The 17150-nt window shown below is 41.0% G+C and overlaps 1 protein-coding gene across 1 annotated transcript in view; it reads right to left on the bottom strand.

Annotated features, from left to right (window-relative positions):
• Positions 1 to 820: 820 nt before the first annotated feature.
• Positions 821 to 17150, bottom strand: part of dab1a (DAB adaptor protein 1a) — a 721091-nt gene continuing 704761 nt past the window's right edge. The window contains exons 23-27 of the mRNA XM_073062447.1: positions 13644 to 13772; positions 12969 to 13132; positions 8606 to 8759; positions 6959 to 7027; positions 821 to 1188 (exon numbers count right to left, since the gene is read on the bottom strand). Coding sequence (XP_072918548.1) covers positions 1037 to 1188; positions 6959 to 7027; positions 8606 to 8759; positions 12969 to 13132; positions 13644 to 13772 — 668 coding nt within the window. The 3' untranslated portion in view covers positions 821 to 1036. The remainder of the gene's footprint in view (positions 1189 to 6958; positions 7028 to 8605; positions 8760 to 12968; positions 13133 to 13643; positions 13773 to 17150) is intronic.

The raw sequence follows: 17150 nt of genomic DNA, 5'->3' as shown, positions 1-17150 counted from the left end.
ATCTGCACAGATTATGGTCTTGCAGGTGAAATGCCACTTGAATCTGTCCATTTAGTAAGTTAATTGTTAACACCGGAATTTTGTTTATCTTTAGTCCGAAATGACCAAAATTTCTTTGTCTTTTCCTTGTTCGTTCTTCATTCTTGTAACACTTGATAAAATGGTTGTAACCACCAAGTGTTATGTCTCATTCTAGACTCTGAAGATGATTTGACAAAAACTTTCGGACCAGACTGGGTACCTGGCCACAAACTAAAATCCTGTGCTGATTAACTGGATGGTGTGCTTGCTGAGATATTTAACCTCTCACTTCAGCAGTGTGTGGTCCCCACCTGCTTCAATCAGGCTTCAATTATATCGGTGCCTAAGAACAGTGCAGTGACCTGCCTCTGTGACTACTGCCTGGTTGCACTTATATCCACAGTGCTGAAGTGTTTAGAGAGGCTGTTGATGAAACACATCAGCCGATGTTCCTGTATCTGCCTCATTAGCCATCTCAGTACCGACTAAAAGTCATTCTCGGTCTCAAGCAACTGCCTAAAAAGCTGCTTCCATACATTTATTTATCTGCAAGTTGCCTTATTAAAAATTCTTCCAAGAATTAACTGGATCATCATCTTCACACACAAAGTCTACATCATTTTATTATTTTTTCTTATGTTATTGGATGTTGCTCCTGTGAATATGGATCTAATGCATGGTGGTTACTTGGCTGAATATTCCAGTTGAATATAGAATACACCTTAAAAGCCCTTGACTTGAAATCACTTGAAATCATGGCTTACTGAGCTAGTGTATGTAAATATAAATATTCATGAAAGAGCAAGAAATCCATTTATTTTTTTAGAAATTAACTAATTCTGTTTAACTGTCTTGTAAAGGCCATTACAATTAACCAGCTTTATATGTAATTTAACAGGTTCTGTTAATATTGAATTAAAGTATCCCTTCATGAAAAATTATAGATTGGTGGAATTAATTTTTGAACTCAGATTTGAAGTTCAAAACCAGGCCGAATGAGACTGGCGTTTCTTTATTAACATGGCATTGTGTGCTGATTGTCCCCTGTACATATTTGGCCGCCATTTTCTGGGGGAGGATTATTACACTGCCGGGTCCTCTTTCTTTCTCTGTTTACACATTCAGACCATTGAGACCAGCAGCTCCACTTGCCGTCAACAGCCACATCTGAAACATGAAGAAACAGTCTTTACTGTGAGTTTGAATAATAGAAATTTTAAAAAAACAGACACTCATAAATAGAAGATATTAGAGCGAGTATGGAGTGGGCAAAGCATGCATGTTTGAGGTGCGCTGGTGGAGGTCGTGAGTGAGGAGGAGATGTTATTTCCAAGATATCATCGCAGTCAGTGCAAATCCAGCTGTAGAAGGAGGTACTGAGGCTGATTTTGAGATTAAGTGGGCCATTAAGGAAGAGGTAGAAAGGAAGATTAAGGAAGAGGTAGTGCTGAGTCTTCTGAAAAACCTGAAGGTGGATAAGTCCCCAGGTCCTAATGGCACATAATGACATACCTTTGAAAGAAGCAAGTGAAGAAATTGCTTGGGCTTTGACAAGGACCTTTGTGTCCTCTCTAGCAACATGTGAGGTCCTGGAGGGCTGGTGAGTAACAATTGTGTTTTTGTTCAACAAGGGAACTAGGCGAATTTTAGGTAATCATAGGGCACTGAGCCTCAAGTCAGTTGTTGGGAAGCTACTGGAGAAGATACTAAGTGACAGGATTTATGCACATTTGGAAAGGCATTGGCCTACTTAGCAGCAGTCAGCAAAAACACAATAAAGCTTGTATAGGTCAGGGCATGCTTTATAAACTTCATCGAGTTTTTGAGGAGTTAACAAAGGAACTTGATGAGGTTAAGGCAGTGGGCATTGCATTATTTAGTTAGGCATTTAACAAGGTCCCTTATAGTAGCTTCATTCAGAAGATAAAGATGTGTGGAATCTAGTGTAAATTGTATGTTTGGATTTGGAGTTGTGTAGAAAATTACCATAGGACCATAAGACAAAGGAACAGAAGTCATCCATTTGGCCCATCGAGTCTGCTCCACCATTTCTTCATGAGCTGATCCAATCTCCCCTTTAGTCCCGTTCCCCGCTTTCTCACCATAACCTTTGATGCCCTAACTACTCAGATACCTATCAATCTCTGCCTTAAATACACCCAATGACTTGGCCTCCACTGCCGCCCGTGGCAATAAATTCCATAGATTCACCACCCTCTGGCTAAAATTTTTTTTTAGCATCTCTGTTCTGAATGGGCGCCCTGCAATCCTCAAGTCATGTCCTCTCGTACTAGACTCCCCACCGTGGGAAACAACTTTGCCACATCCACTCTGTCCATACCTTTCAACATTCAAACTGTTTCTATGAGGTCCCCCCTCATTCTTTTAAACTCCAAGGAGTACAGTCCAAGAGCGGTCAAACGTTACTCATATGTTAACCCTCTCATTCCCGGAATCATTCTAGTGAATCTTCTCTGAACCCTCTCCAATGTCAGCACATCCTTTCTTAAATAAGGAGCCCAAAACTGCACACAGTATTCCAGGTGAGGTCTTACCAGTGCCTTATAGAGCTTCACCATTACATCCCTGCTCCTATACTCTATTCCTTTAGAAATGAATGCCAACATTGCATTTGCCTTCTTCACCATCGACTCAAACTGGAGGTTAACCTTAAGGGTATCCTGTATGAGGACTCCCAAGCCCCGTTGCATCTCAGAACTTTGAATTCTGTCCCCGTTTAAATAATAGTCTGCCTGTTTATTTCTTCTACCGAAGTGCATGACCGTACACTTTCCGACATAGTATTTCATTTGCCACTTCTTTGCCCATTCCCCCAATCTATCCAAGTCTCTCTGCAGACTCTCTGTTTCCTCAGCACTACCGGCCCCTCCACCTATCTTTATATCATCAGCAAACTTAGCCACAAAGCCATCTATTCCATAATCCAAATCGTTGATATACAACGTAAAAAGAAGCGGCCCCAACTCGGACCCCAGTGGAACACCACTGGTAACCGGCAGCCAACGGGAATGGGATCCCTTATTCCCACTCTCTGTTTCCTGCCAATCAGCCAATGCTCTAGCCACGTATGTAACTTTCCCATAATTCCATGGGCTCTTGTTTAGCAGCCTTATGTGCGGCACCTTGTCAAAGGCCTTCTGAAAATCCAAATACACAACATCCACTGCATCTCCCTTGTCTAGCCTACTTGTAATTTCCTCAGAAAATTGCACTAGGTTTGTCAGGCAGGATTTTTCTTTAAGGAAATCATGCTGAGTTCTGCCTATCTTGTCATATGCCTCCAGGTACTCCGTAACCTCATCTTTGACAATCGACTCCAACAACTTACGACCACCGATGTCAAGCTAACAGGTCTATAACTTCCTTCTTGCTTCCTTGCCCCCTTCTTAAATAGTGGAGTGACATTTGCAATCTTTCAGTCCTCCGGAACCAGGCCAGAATCTATTGACTTTTGAAAGATCATTGCTAATGCCTTCGCAATCTCCACAGCTACTTCCTTCAGAACACGAGGGTGCATTCCATCTGGTCCAGGAGATTTATCTACCCTTAGACTATTCAGCTTCCTGAGTACTTTTTCTGTCGTAACTGTGACTGCGCATATTTCTCTTCCCTGACACCCTTGAATGTCCGGTATATTGCTGATGTCTTCCTCAGTGAAGACTGATGCAAAATACTTGTTCAGTTCCTCCACCATCTCCTTTTCTCCCATTACAATTTCTCCAGCATCATTTTCTATTGGCCCTATATCTACTCTCACCTGTCTTTTACTCTTTATATACTTGAAAAAGCTTTTAGTATCCTCTTTGATATTATTTGCTAGCTTCCTTTCATAGTTAATCTTTTCTCTCTTAATGATCTTCTTAGTTTCCCTTTGTAAGCTTTTAAAAACTTCCCAATCCTCTGTCTTCCCACTAATTTTTGCTTTCTTGTATGCACTCTGCTTTGCTTTTACTTTGTCTTTGACTTCTCTTGTCAGCCACGGTTGCATCCTTTTTCCATTCTAAAATTTCTTCTTCTTTGGAATATATTTGTCTTGCACCTTTCTCACTTCTCACATAAACTCCAGCCACTGCTGCTCTGCCGTCCTTCCCGCTAGTGTCCCTTTCCAGTCAACTTTGGCCAGTTCCTCTCTCATGCCACTGTAATTTCCTTTACTCCACTGAAATACCGACACATCGGATTTTAGCTTCTCTTTCTCAAATTTCACAGTGAACTCAATCATGTTGTGATCACTGCCTCCTAAGGGTTCCTTCACTTCCATCTCTCTAATCACCTCTGGTTCATTACACAATACCCAATCCAGTACAGCCGATCCCCTAGTGGGCTCAACAACAAGCTGTTCTAAAAAGTCATCTCGTAGACATTCTACAAATTTTCTCTCTTGAAATCCAATGCCGACCTGATTTTCCCAATCCACTTACATGTTAAAATCCCCTACAATTATCATAACACTGCCCTTCTGGCAAGCCTTTTCTATTTCCTGTTGTAATTTGTAGTCCACATCACTGCAGTTGTTTGGAGGCCTGTAGATAACTGCCATCAGGGTCCTTTTACCCCTGCGATTTCTTAGCTCAACCCATAAAGATTCTGTACCTTCTGATCCTATGTCAACTCTTTCTAATGATTTAATATCATTTCTTACCATTAAAGCCACGCCACCCCCTCTACCTACCTGCCTATCCTTCCGATACACCATGTATCCTTGGACGTTCAGCTCCCAGAGACATGCATCCTTTAGCCACGTCTCAGTGATGGCCACAATATCATACCTGTCAATCGGTAACTGTACGACAAGATCATCCACCTTATTCCTTATACTGCGTGCATTTAAGTATAACACCTTAAGTCCGGTATTTGGTACTTTTTGCATTGATTGCACTACAACTTTATTGCACTGCAACTCATCCCAATGGCTGCAAATTTGCTCCATCACCTGCCTGTCCTTCCTGACATCCTTACTGCTCACTACCTTAGATCTATTTCTGTTTTCCCTCTCCTCCGCTCCATCAGTCCAGTTCCCATCCCCCTGCCAAATTAGTTTAAACCCTCCCTAACAGCTCTATTAAACCTTGATGTACAAACAAGCTGGATGAACTCAGCAGGTCGGGCAGCATCCGTTGAAAGGAGCAGTCAACGTTTTGGGCCGAGACGCTTCGTCAGGACTAAAGAAGGAGGGGGCAGGGGCCCTATAAAGAAGGTGGGGGGAGGGCGGAATGTGCCAGGTGAAAAACCAAACAGAAGAAAGATCAAGGGGTGGGGGAGGGGAAGCAGGGAGGGATAGGCAGGAGAGGTGAAGAAGGAATCTAAGAGGAAAGCACTATGGGTAGTAGAAGAAGGCAGAATCATGAGAGAGGTGATAGGCAGCTAGAAGAGGAGACAGAGTGAAGGTGGGATGGGGGAATGGAGAGGGAGGGAATTACCAGAAGTTGGAGAATTCGATGTTCATACCAAGGGACTGGAGACTACCCAGACAGTATATGAGATGTTGTTCCTCCAACTGAATTTTGGCCTCTTCTTGGCAGTAGAGGAGGCCATGTATGGACATATCCGAATGGGAATGTGAAGGAGAGTTGAAGTGAGTGGCAACCAGGAGATCCTGTCTGTTGTGGCGGACGGAGCGTAGGTGCTCGATGAAGCGGTCCCCCAATCTGCGTCAGGTCTCGCCAATGTAGAGGAGGCCGCACCGGGAGCACCGGATGCAATAGATTACCCCAACAGACTATTAAACCTTCCCGCCAGGATATTGGACCCCTGGGATTCAAGTTTAACCCGTCCTTTTTGTACAGGTCACACCTGCCCCAAAAGAGGTCCCAATGATCCAGAAACTTGAATCCATGCCCCCTGTTCCAATCCCTCTGCCACGCATTTATCCTCCACCTCATTCCATTCCTACTCTCACTGTCGCGTGGCACAGGTAGTAACCCTGAGATTACTACCTTTGCGGTCCTTCTTCTCAGCTGCCTTCCTAACTCCCTATATTCTCCTTTCAGGACCTCTTCCCTTTTCCTACCTATGTCATTGGTATCTATAAGTACCACGACCTCTGGCTCCTCACCCTCCCACTTCAGGATATCTTGGGCGCGGTCAGAAACATCCCAGACCCTGGCACCAGGGAGGCAAACTACCATCCGGGTCTCCTGATTGCACCACAGAATCGCCAATCTGACCCCCTAACTATCGAGTACCCTATTACTACTGCCTTCCTCTTTTTTCAAAATTATAAGAGGCATAAATAAGATAAGCAGTCAGAATCCTTTCCCCAGAGCTGAAATGTGAAACAGCATAGAACATGTTTTTAAGGTCAGAGAGGAAAGGTTTAAAGGTGCAACAAAGATCAGTTTTTTAAAACACTGAAGGTGGTAGGTGCCTGGGATAGGTCATGAGGGGCAGTAGTAATAAAGAGGCAGGGAATATTTGCAATAAATCAGCACAACATTGTGGGCCAAATACCCTGTTCATTTTCAACTAATTACAATCAATTCCCACAAACTAACAACTGCCAAATTTTCATGTATTTTGGTATTTTAGGCAAGAAGTCCTGAAGTTGCTGTGAGTGACCAGCTCAACTTCCACAGGCTCTGCCCTTTCCATCACCATTAAGGGAGATCATTTGAACGGACTTGATTGTAAGCTCTTTATGAGGAAGCCTTTCACTAAAATACCCTGTGAACAAGGTAGTTTTAAATCTATATTTTCCCTCTTTTTTTATGGGGAATCGATCGTTTTCCATTTTTCTGATTGTCTGACACTGAGATCTAGTAAAAATAATATGTTCAAATCTGCTCCGTGAAGCATGTTCCACTATATCTGCAGCAGTGTTCACATCTGGCTATTGGTCTAATTTAGCAAGAAATTATCACCTGGTATCAAAAATAACATTATAATTTTTCTCCTTAATACAATTAGTAATGCTTACTCTCCCTGGCAGTAATCTCACAGGCAGCTCCATGGGAACCGGCAGGACACATGCATACACACCGAGTTCCTACAAAGATAAAATAATTCCATTACTGATATTTGACAACAAATTCAAGTTTAATTCTGTTGTCTTTCGTTGTAATTAGCTGGTATCAGCCTTTGCTGTCCAGATGAGTACAAGGATAGAGGCTGTAAAATGTGGATAGCGTAGTGTCTGTTTTATCAATAAGAAAAGGGGAACGGCAGCTGTTTTAGCATTCCATTGGAAAAATGGAAGAAATTGTTGCAATTGACTTTCAAAACAGAAATCAAAGCCCAGGAAAATTCTATTATTTCTTGAAAAATGGGACAAAATTGTACTTAATGATTTCATGAAATAATAGCTCCCCTCAAAATTTCTAGCCTTCAGGAATAATTGTAAAATTCTACGTTAAAGTAGAATTTAAATTTTCTTCATTATTCATAACCATTAACAATCAAGGAAGTCACATCGATTTTTAGTAAATGTAATTGTAGGGCTCTCAGTACCAGTAACTGTGGTGTTAACTGTTCGGGCTAACAAAATGGCTTCTCTGTATTGTTATAATGAAATGGCTTCTCTGTAATGTTATTTAATGCTGTAATGGGTTTCTGTGTCTGGAATGTTTGGGTTATGACTGCAGATAAGGGAGGAACTAAGCTATGGAGAATTGTTATGCTATCTTGTATGTGTAAGCTGAGCGGGAGTTCGTGGTCTTTTTTGGGAGGAGAGCGAGGAGGACAGACGTGTGAGGAGCGGACAGTGGTTCCAGGGAGGCAGATATAGGATGTCAGCGGTTCAGACAGTGGCCAAAGGCTTGGAAGGTCATTGTGGATGGAACCAGAGGCGTAAGCTCCAACATATTAAAATATTATGTGCACAGACTGATAAACTTACTGATTTGGCACCTTTAGGTTATCTGTTTCTACCAACCCATCACTAAGAAATAACTATAAAGTTGCAATTATTTGCTCCCCTTTGGTGTATTGTCTGATATTTGTGTGGCGAGCATGTACTGGGGGGGCATTACACTGTATTTACACCGAAGTATTACACTATTGGCAGGGCAACGGGGGTTCACCCTAGGCAAACGGGGGTAAATTGGGGGCACGGATGCTACATAATTATTTCATGAAATAGTAGAAATGGATTCAGGAAACACAGACTTCATATTACTGTAATGAAAGCAAGATTTTTGCTATTATTTGAATACAAAGTCAAATAGGTAGCAGAGAATCAGGACCTTTGGCCCATCAAATATCAAGCCCACTTTTACACCAATCTTATTTATTTATTCTTCACTAATTCTCATCAACCACCAGATTGTACCACTCACTTTTACATGTACAGTGACCAATTGACCTGCTAACAAACCTTAGGAATATGGGAGAAACCCAGCGCTCCTGAAGGAACTCGTGGAGTCCCAGGAGGACATGCAAACTCCTCATAGACAGCAAGAGAAGTCCGAACTGAATGTGGGTCACTTGAGCTGCCAGACAGCAGCTCTGCCAGCTGTGCCACTGGGCCAACCACTTAATATTACTGTTAATTGTTGGGAAGGACAGGAGTTGTCAACATTTTAGACCCACATTCTTGATTGTCTGATGGCCACTGAATGCGTTATACCTTGGAGAACAGCAACTCCATTGTTGTGACATGGAGCACAACGACAGGAACTGTATTCGATCAGGTACTCCTCCAGGGCTCGCCTCATGTTGGCCTTGATTCTGCTAGCACTCTGAAAGGTGCCTGAAGTGACTAGCTCGTAAAGCGGTACCGGCTGTAAAGAAAACCATGTGTAATTAGTAAAAACACACTATGTGCATGATGTGAAGACGTGCTGTAATACAGAGCTAGCAGAGTCATGCTTGGAGGTTTAGATTCCGGAGGTGTGTCTAATTTGCTTCATGTGCCTGGGAGTGAGAGTGGACAATCACTTATGTTTCTAAAGTCATTACATAAATCTGCTTCATGCCACTGGGGGGCAAACAAAGTAATAGATAACAACAGATATGATGGGGTACATAAATCTACACCAAGAGGCTGAATGACGTGAATCCCTTTTTCAGCTGTGGAATAGTGTATTGCCAATGTGAACAAAGTTCACAACTGGACACAACTGGCAACTTCTTATTGGAAAGCTATGTGACCTGCTCAAGAGGAAGAGTGACCAGCTACTCAGACAGATAGACCTCTGTACTGCAAAGCCAGTTTGTAGCTCGCAGATCCCGAAACTGACTAAAGGTTTACTTTAATATTCCAGCATACTGTGAAGATCTTGGGCTCTGCGAATATACAAGCTATGAAAATAGAGAGAGAGAAAGGAAAAGAGGCAGAGACGGAAGAAGAAGAAGAAAGAGATAGATGGGGAAGAGGGAGGCAGAGAGAAAGAGGGAGAGAGGGGAAGAGAGAGAGAGAGAGAGAGAGAGAGAGAGAGAGAGAGAGAGAGAGAGAGAGAGTGTGTGTGTGTGTGTGTGTGTGTGTGTGTGTGTGTGTGTGTGTGTGCGCGCGCGTGCATGTGTAGGAAGGAGAAGCAGAGACTGAGATGACAGACGAGAGATTTCTGGTGATTAGCCAGACAAAGAAGAATAAAAATGCAGTTAAAAGGAAAGAATACAGATAACTGGAGATCTTTGTGAAAATATCTCATATTTTTCTCTCTATGAGAGCTACTGTACTTCTAAGATTTTCTGTTTACACTGGAAGGCAGCTCTTCTCCTTTCTCCCATTGTCTGTGGTCAGGGAGGGGTGACCTGGTTGGTTGCCAGAAGTCATGCTTCATTTAGTTGAGAATAGATTGACTCCTGAGACAGTTGTGAGTATGTAGGGCTTGGCTCATAACACACAGGTAGAGAGAAAGGGAAGCATGTTATAATATCAACTGTCACATTAAGACTACTGCAAACTCTCAACCTCAGATAAAGGTATATGATCATAGCCTTTGGAATTCTCATCGCTTGTCATTTATTAAATCTCTGGTACACAAACAGCAATAATTCAGTTACTGTTCGTTGTATAATTAGATAGGAAATGGAGCCAAATGGTCCTCACCAAGTGATGTTGGATAGGATCAATACTTTATCACAGGATGTGGGAACCTGTTAGAAGACCATGAGAGCAATTAGAAGAACAATTACCACAATTGTAATTGGTAAATGACTTAATTATGTTAAGGGAAGTTTTTGTCTGGTAACCTGATAAAAATTTGAATTACAAAAGAATGTGAAATGTCAGAATAATAGTAGAGAGAATGATTTATTTCAGCTTTTATTTCTTTCATCAGATTCCCAGTGGGTTAGAAGTTTACATATACTTTGTTAGTATTTTGTAGCATTACCTTTAAATTGTTTAACTTGGGTCAAATGTTTTGGTTAGCCTTCCACAAGCTTCTCACAATAAGTTGCTGGAATTTTGTTCCATTCCTCCAGACAGAACTGGTGTAACTGAGTCAGGTTTGTAGGACACTTTGCTCACACACGCTTTTTCAGTTTTGCCCACAAATTTTCTATCGGATTGAGGTCAAGGCTTTGTGATGGTCACTCCAATACCTTGACTTTGATGTCCTTAAGCAATTTTGCCACAACTTTGGAGGTATTCTTGGGGATATTGTCTGTTTGGAAGACCCATTTGCAACCGAGCTTTAACTTCCTGGCTGATGTCTTGAGATGTTGCTTCAATATATCCACATAATTTTCCTTCCTCATGATGCCATCTATTTTGTGAAGTGCACCAGTCCCTCCTGCAGCAAAGCACCCCCACAACATGATGCTGCCACCCCCATGCTTCACAGTTGGGATGGTGTTATTCGGCTTGCAAGCCTCATCCTTTTTCCTCAAAACATAACGATGGTCATTATGGTTAAACAGTTCAATTTTTGTTTCATCAGACCAGAGGACATTTCTTCAAAAAGTAATATCTTTGTCCCCATGTGCACTTGCAAACTGTAGTCTGGTTTTTTTATGGTGGTTTTGGAGCAGTGGCTTCTTCCTTGCTGAGCAGCCTTTCAGGTTATGTCGATATAGGACTCGTTTTACTGTGGATATAGATACTTGTCTACCTGTTTCATCCAGCATCTTCACAAGGTCCTTTGCTGTTGTTCTTGGATTGATTTGCACTTTTTGCACCAAAGTACGTTCATCTCTAGGAGACAGAATGTGTCTCCTTCCTGAGCGGTATGACGGCTGCGTGGTCCCATGGTGTTTATACTTGCGTACTATGGTTTGTACAGATGAACGTGGTACCTTCAGGCATTTGGAAATTGCTCCCAAGGATGAACCAGACTTGTGGAGGTCCACAATTTAATTTTCTGAGGTCTTGGCTGATTTCTTTTGATTTTGTTTGTAAACTTCTGACCCACTGGAATTGTGATATAGTCAATTAAAAGTGAAATAATCTGTCTGTAGACAATTGTTGGAAAACTAACTTGTATCATGCACAAAGTAGATGTCCTCAACATCTTACCAAAACTATAGTTTGCTAATATGAAATCTGTGGAGTGGTTAAGCAATGAGTTTTAATGACTTCAACCTAAGTGTATGTAAACTTCTGACTTTAACTGTATATGCAGGTACACTTACATACAGAAATCCTTAATACTTTCTTAGTCACACAGGAAGGTACGGCATGGACTAGAAGGGCCAAGATGGCCTGTTTCCATGCTGTAATTGTTATATGGTTATATAGTAAATTACCTGATTACAGCCTTACTTTATAATGCATGAACTGAAAATATACTGAACAGCAGTATTGACTGCAAGCTGGACACTTGCTATTTGTAGATCCCACAATGTCAAAATAATAAGCCATGATATACTAAGAGCTTTTTGCCTTGAAATTCTGGATCTGAAAGGGGATTTTACAAATATCAAACAGAAGTAAGTTTAAACCATTAAAATCAAAGTAAGCCAGAATAGACAGACAGGGAGAATTAATTAATATTAGCGATTGGAAAACTTAGTACTGGCTTTAGGAACAATCAAACTGCAGAACAAACCTCTGGGTCAGAATTATAAAATGCATGTCAACCATTAATTAATTAGAATCTGCGCTGGGAGATCCAGATGTTTCCATCTGGATGCATTCACCAAGACGATCACTGATTGAAAATTGTATTGAGATCCATTGGAAAAAATGGTAAACTAATAGGAAGCACAACCTAAAACATAATGACAAAGATATAAAAAAACAAACCAAAAGAAACCAAGTACAAAAAAAAAATCAAGAATAGTCAGAAGAAAAAGGGAAAGAACACATAAAAAACAGATTCAGATAAATGGAGATCATTGAGAAATATTTTTGTTGTCATGTGCGCTACTACTGAGTTCTGCATTTACATAGAAACATAGAAAACCTACAGCACAATACAGCCCTTCTGCCCACAAAGCTGTGCCGAACATGTCCTCACCTTAGAAATTACCTAGGGTTACCCATAGCTCTCTATTTTCTCTATTTTTCTGAGCTCCATGTACCTGTCCAGGAGTCTCTTAAAAGACCCTATCGTATCCACCTCTACCACCATCGCTGGCAGCCCATTCCATGCACTCACCACTCTCTGCATAAAAAACTTACCCCTGACATCTCTGTACCTACGTCCAAGTACCTTAAAACTGTGTCCTCTCATGATAGCCATTCCAGCCCTGAGAAAAAGCCTCTGACTATCCACACGATCAATGCTTCTCATCATGAAGGGGAGAAGTTCATCTTTCTTTCTCCCTTTGTCACAGTAGAAAATATTTGTCAATTTAGTGATTAGGATCTCGCATTTACCACAGCCTGGTAATCGCAAATAAACACAAAACAAATGAAGTAAACTTAATACAAACTTTTGCATGAGCTGTGGAGTTTGTTTACATCTGAAAGGAAAGGGGTAAAAAATTTACAAAAACTAATTTTAAATTAAGGTCTGAAAGCTGCAACATTCAAAGCACAAGGATAATCTCACTGCTTGGTGACTCCCATTATTGGCTGTTCCATCAGTGAAAAGATTTACCTTAAATTTAATGACTTCGGGGTTGTACTCGACCGCATCTCCCCACTCCTGCATCAGCTCCACAGTCGGAAGTTCCTTGTGAGCGAGAGCTGTTACATGCTCACTTGCTCCTCCTCGCACAAATATTAGGAAATCTTCGGTATATTTTGATTTGCTAATCCCATCTGGTAAATAAGATATACCATACAATTAATTTCCAAGGAAAGAAACTTTTTCCCTATTATTTCATTATTTTGTCCACTACTTATTTTTGAAGATGATGAGTAAACACTTATAATGGAGTGAAACCCACTGCTACATCAATCAAGCACTATTCCACCTAGATGTGATAGCATTTGTCAGGCTTCAAGCAACTGAAAGTGACTTAAGTCCCCTTCTGCTAGTTATCCACTCTTACATTTCATAGAAAGAATCACAAGATATCTTGCAAGTACTAGATCCAGGACTCATTTTCCATTCCCCAATCTTGTCTACAGAAACAGTTTTATTGATCATGTAGTCACTTCATCAGCAACTTTGGATCTGTATCTGAATATTAAGTTGCACAGTATAGTTAACAACTGAGCTACAAATAGAGCCTGTCATTTATTTAGATTAATGAATGCCTTTTGAATGAACTTGATTTATATAGAGGATCTGATATCCTTGTATGAAAACCTATAATAGTAGAAGTACCTCCTTTTACATCCAGAAGAGCATCACAAGCTCCTCCAGTAACTCCAACCTTAACGTAGACTCCTTTAATGTTGGCTCCTACATCAATGCCTGCCTTGGCACAGTCTTTTGCATCATTCAATGTGTAACCTAAAATTAGAGGAAGCAAAATGCTATCAGTCAAGATTTTAATGATTAACATTAATTTTGTGAATTACAAGGCACTGAATATTATAAAAGTAATAAAGTAAGCCAAAGCAATGATGTCACAATTATCAATACATTAATGCTATCTGCATTTGCATTTATCAAACAATTTTATTCTCTGTCGGGAGCTGTTTATGTGGTCCCCATGGATTCTAATGGAAATAGTGCTTCCATTAAAGTGACATTTTCTTCTGGGCACGACAGATAAACTGTCAGCCCTTCTCCCCTATGAATTGAAAGATTCCTCTCTAGTTTCCATCAGTGTTTTTGCCTTTCGGAAATCAATATTAAAAATAATATTTGGCTTTCATGCATCATGTTTGTGGATTCTTTTGAACTGGGATTCATTGTTCTACATTGTCACTTCATTTAATAATGCTCAGGATACATTTCTCAGGAACAGATGCACTAATGGAATCAGCATGAAAAAGGTGTAGTTACCGTATTCTTTATACAGAGAGAGCTACGTTAATGGCACTGCATCTTCCAGAGAGCACATGAGAATCTCTTCTCTCTGTCTGTAGAGCTTTTGGGGAGGCGTTAAACTAATTTGGAAGGAGATGGGAGAGTGATAGGGCTGAGGCTGGGGCGATTCATATACAAGTCAGTGTTTTGTATTGATGATAGGGCAAAACTGCAGTCAGTGGATGAGCTGAAGTGAAACATGGCAGCAAAATTGAAATGGGCGTTGAATACACGACTGAAAGTGCTATATTTGAATGTACACCATATACAGAATAAGGTAGACTATTTTGTAGCACAGCTAGAGATTGGCAGGTTTGACACTGTGGGCATCATTGAGTTGTGGCTGAAAGAAGATTATAGTTGGGATATTAACGTCCAAGGATACAACTTGTATCAAAAGGACGGGCGGGTAGGTTGAGTGGGTGAGATAGCTCTGTTAGTTAAAAGTGAAATTAAATCCTTAGGAAGAGGTGACATCGAATTATAAGATGTAGACTCTTTGTGGGTAGTGTTAAGAAGCTGCAAGGGTAAAAAGACACCGATGGGAGTTATATATCAGACCCCGAACAGTAGCCAGATGTGGGATATAAATTTCGACAGGAAATAGAAAAGGCATATAATAAGGGTACTGCTACAATAGTCATGGGGGATTTCCATATGCAGGTACATTGGGAAAATCTTAGAGAATATTAGAGCAACTTTTGGTTGAACCCACTAGGGGAAAGAAAATTTGTGTTTTAGTGTTGTGTAATGAACCAGATTTGATTAGGGACCTTAAGGTAAAGGAGCCCTCAGGAGTAAGTGATTATATTATGGTTATATTCACCCTGTAGTTTGAGAGGGAGAAGATAGGGTCAGGTGTATCGGTATTACAATGGAGTAAAAGGAATTACAGAGGTATGAGAGAGGAGCTGGACAAAGTTGATTGGAAGGGGGAAAAAGCATGGATGACAGCAGAACAGCAATGGCTGGAGTTTCTGGGGTCAATTCAGAAGGTGCAGAAGAGATACATCCCACAGATGAAGAAGTATTCTAAAGGGAGGATGAGGCAACCATGGCTGACAAAGTAAATGAAAGGCAACATTAAAGCAAAAGGGAGGGCACATAATGTAGCAAAAATTATTGGGAAATTAGAAGGTTGGAAAGCTTTTAAAAACCAATAGATGGCAACTAAAAAAAACTATAACATGAGAAAAGATGAAATATGAAGGTAAGCTAGCCCATGATATCAACGAGAATATCAGAAGTTTTTTTCAGATATATAAAGAATAAAAGAGAGGCAAAACTGAGTATTGGACTGTTGAAAAATGATGCGGGAGACATAGTGATGGAGAACAAAAAAAATGGTGGACAAACTTATTAAGTACTTTGCTTCAGTCTTCATTGTGGAAGACACCAGCAATATGCCAGAAATTCAAGAATGTCAGAAGGAAGAAGTGGGTGTAGTTGCTATTACTGAGGAGAAGCTGCTTGGGAGGTTGAAAACTCTGAAAGTAGTTAAGTCACCTGGACCAGAAGGATTACACTCCAGGGTTTTGAAAGAAGTAGCTGAAGAGATTGTTGGAGGCATTAGAAATGATCTTTCAAGAAGTACTGAATACAGGAATGGTTTTGGAGGACTGGAATTGTCACCCAACTCTTAGGCTACATCCACACTAGACCGGATAATATTCAAAATGCCGGTTTTGTGTAAAAACGATAGGCGTCCACACTATGCGTTTTTAAAAAAAATCTCTGTCCACATTGAAACGGAGATTTCAGAGAATCTCCTCCTACTGGCCATGTGCAGGACACATCTACTGAAAACAAGTGACATGTTTGGTGTTGAAGCTTGCTGATAAGACGGTGTGTGTTTGTTCAGTTACAAACTAGAAAAACTTAAATGACAGACAGCCATTGCCTCTCATGCAGGAGGACTTAAAAGTAAGGAAAAAACAAATACTGGAGCGTATGGAGGCAACCGACAGGGAGTTCACGGACAGTATGACCCAGCTGACGACGAACATTGAAAAACTGACTAACTCTGTTGCATTAATAAAGCACCTTGTTAAATGTGTAAAACATGTCTGCATCAGTGTTATCTTGTATTTCCATACAATGTTACATTAGGCTGTTACACATCTATTGTCAGAGAAGTACTTGCATAAATAGGTAAACCACCTTCATACGAGCAAGGACAGAAAACAGGGCAAAGTGAGTACAGTATACTTATTCATTCAGTAAGTTATGGGTCAAAGTATTTGGTGAGTACATTTCTAACTCTTCTGGTTTCAGTCTCGTTGCCATCTGTTCTGAAATTGTTAGGTTGCCTTCAAGAAAACAATGAAATGGCGCGCTGCCGTCTGACAGCATTTTCAGATTTCTCCAGTCACCGCATCCACACTGACCTGCCCGAGCGACGTTTTCAAAAGCACCCACCCTGGAAAGTGTTTCTGAAAAGCCCCGGTTTCGGGGGACAAAAACGCTGTTTCAGTGTGGATGGAGGGTAAAAACGAAGAGAAAAAGCTTTGGCTACGGATTTATCCGGCTTAGTGTGGATGTAGCCTTAAAGAAGGGGGGGGGGGTGGTGGAGTCAGAAGAAGGAAAATTATAGGCCAGTTAGCCTGATTTCAGTGGTTCAGAAAATGTTGGAGTCTATTACTAAGGAAGAGGCTTTGGGGTACTTGTAGGCTAATGTTCTTGAGGGGAAATCTTGCCTGACAAATCTGTTGGAATTTTTTGAGGAAATAGCAGACAAGGTAGAGAAAGGAGAGTCAGTGGATGTTGTTTACTTGGGTATTCAGATTGCTTTTGATAAGGTGCAGCACATGAGACTGTGTAATAAGGTAAGAGCCCATGGTATTATAGGAAAGATAC

Source organism: Hemitrygon akajei, chromosome 12 (genome assembly GCF_048418815.1).
Source record: "Hemitrygon akajei chromosome 12, sHemAka1.3, whole genome shotgun sequence".
Taxonomy (NCBI): Eukaryota; Metazoa; Chordata; class Chondrichthyes; order Myliobatiformes; family Dasyatidae; genus Hemitrygon; species Hemitrygon akajei.
This window is presented reverse-complemented; position numbering and strand designations above follow the sequence as displayed.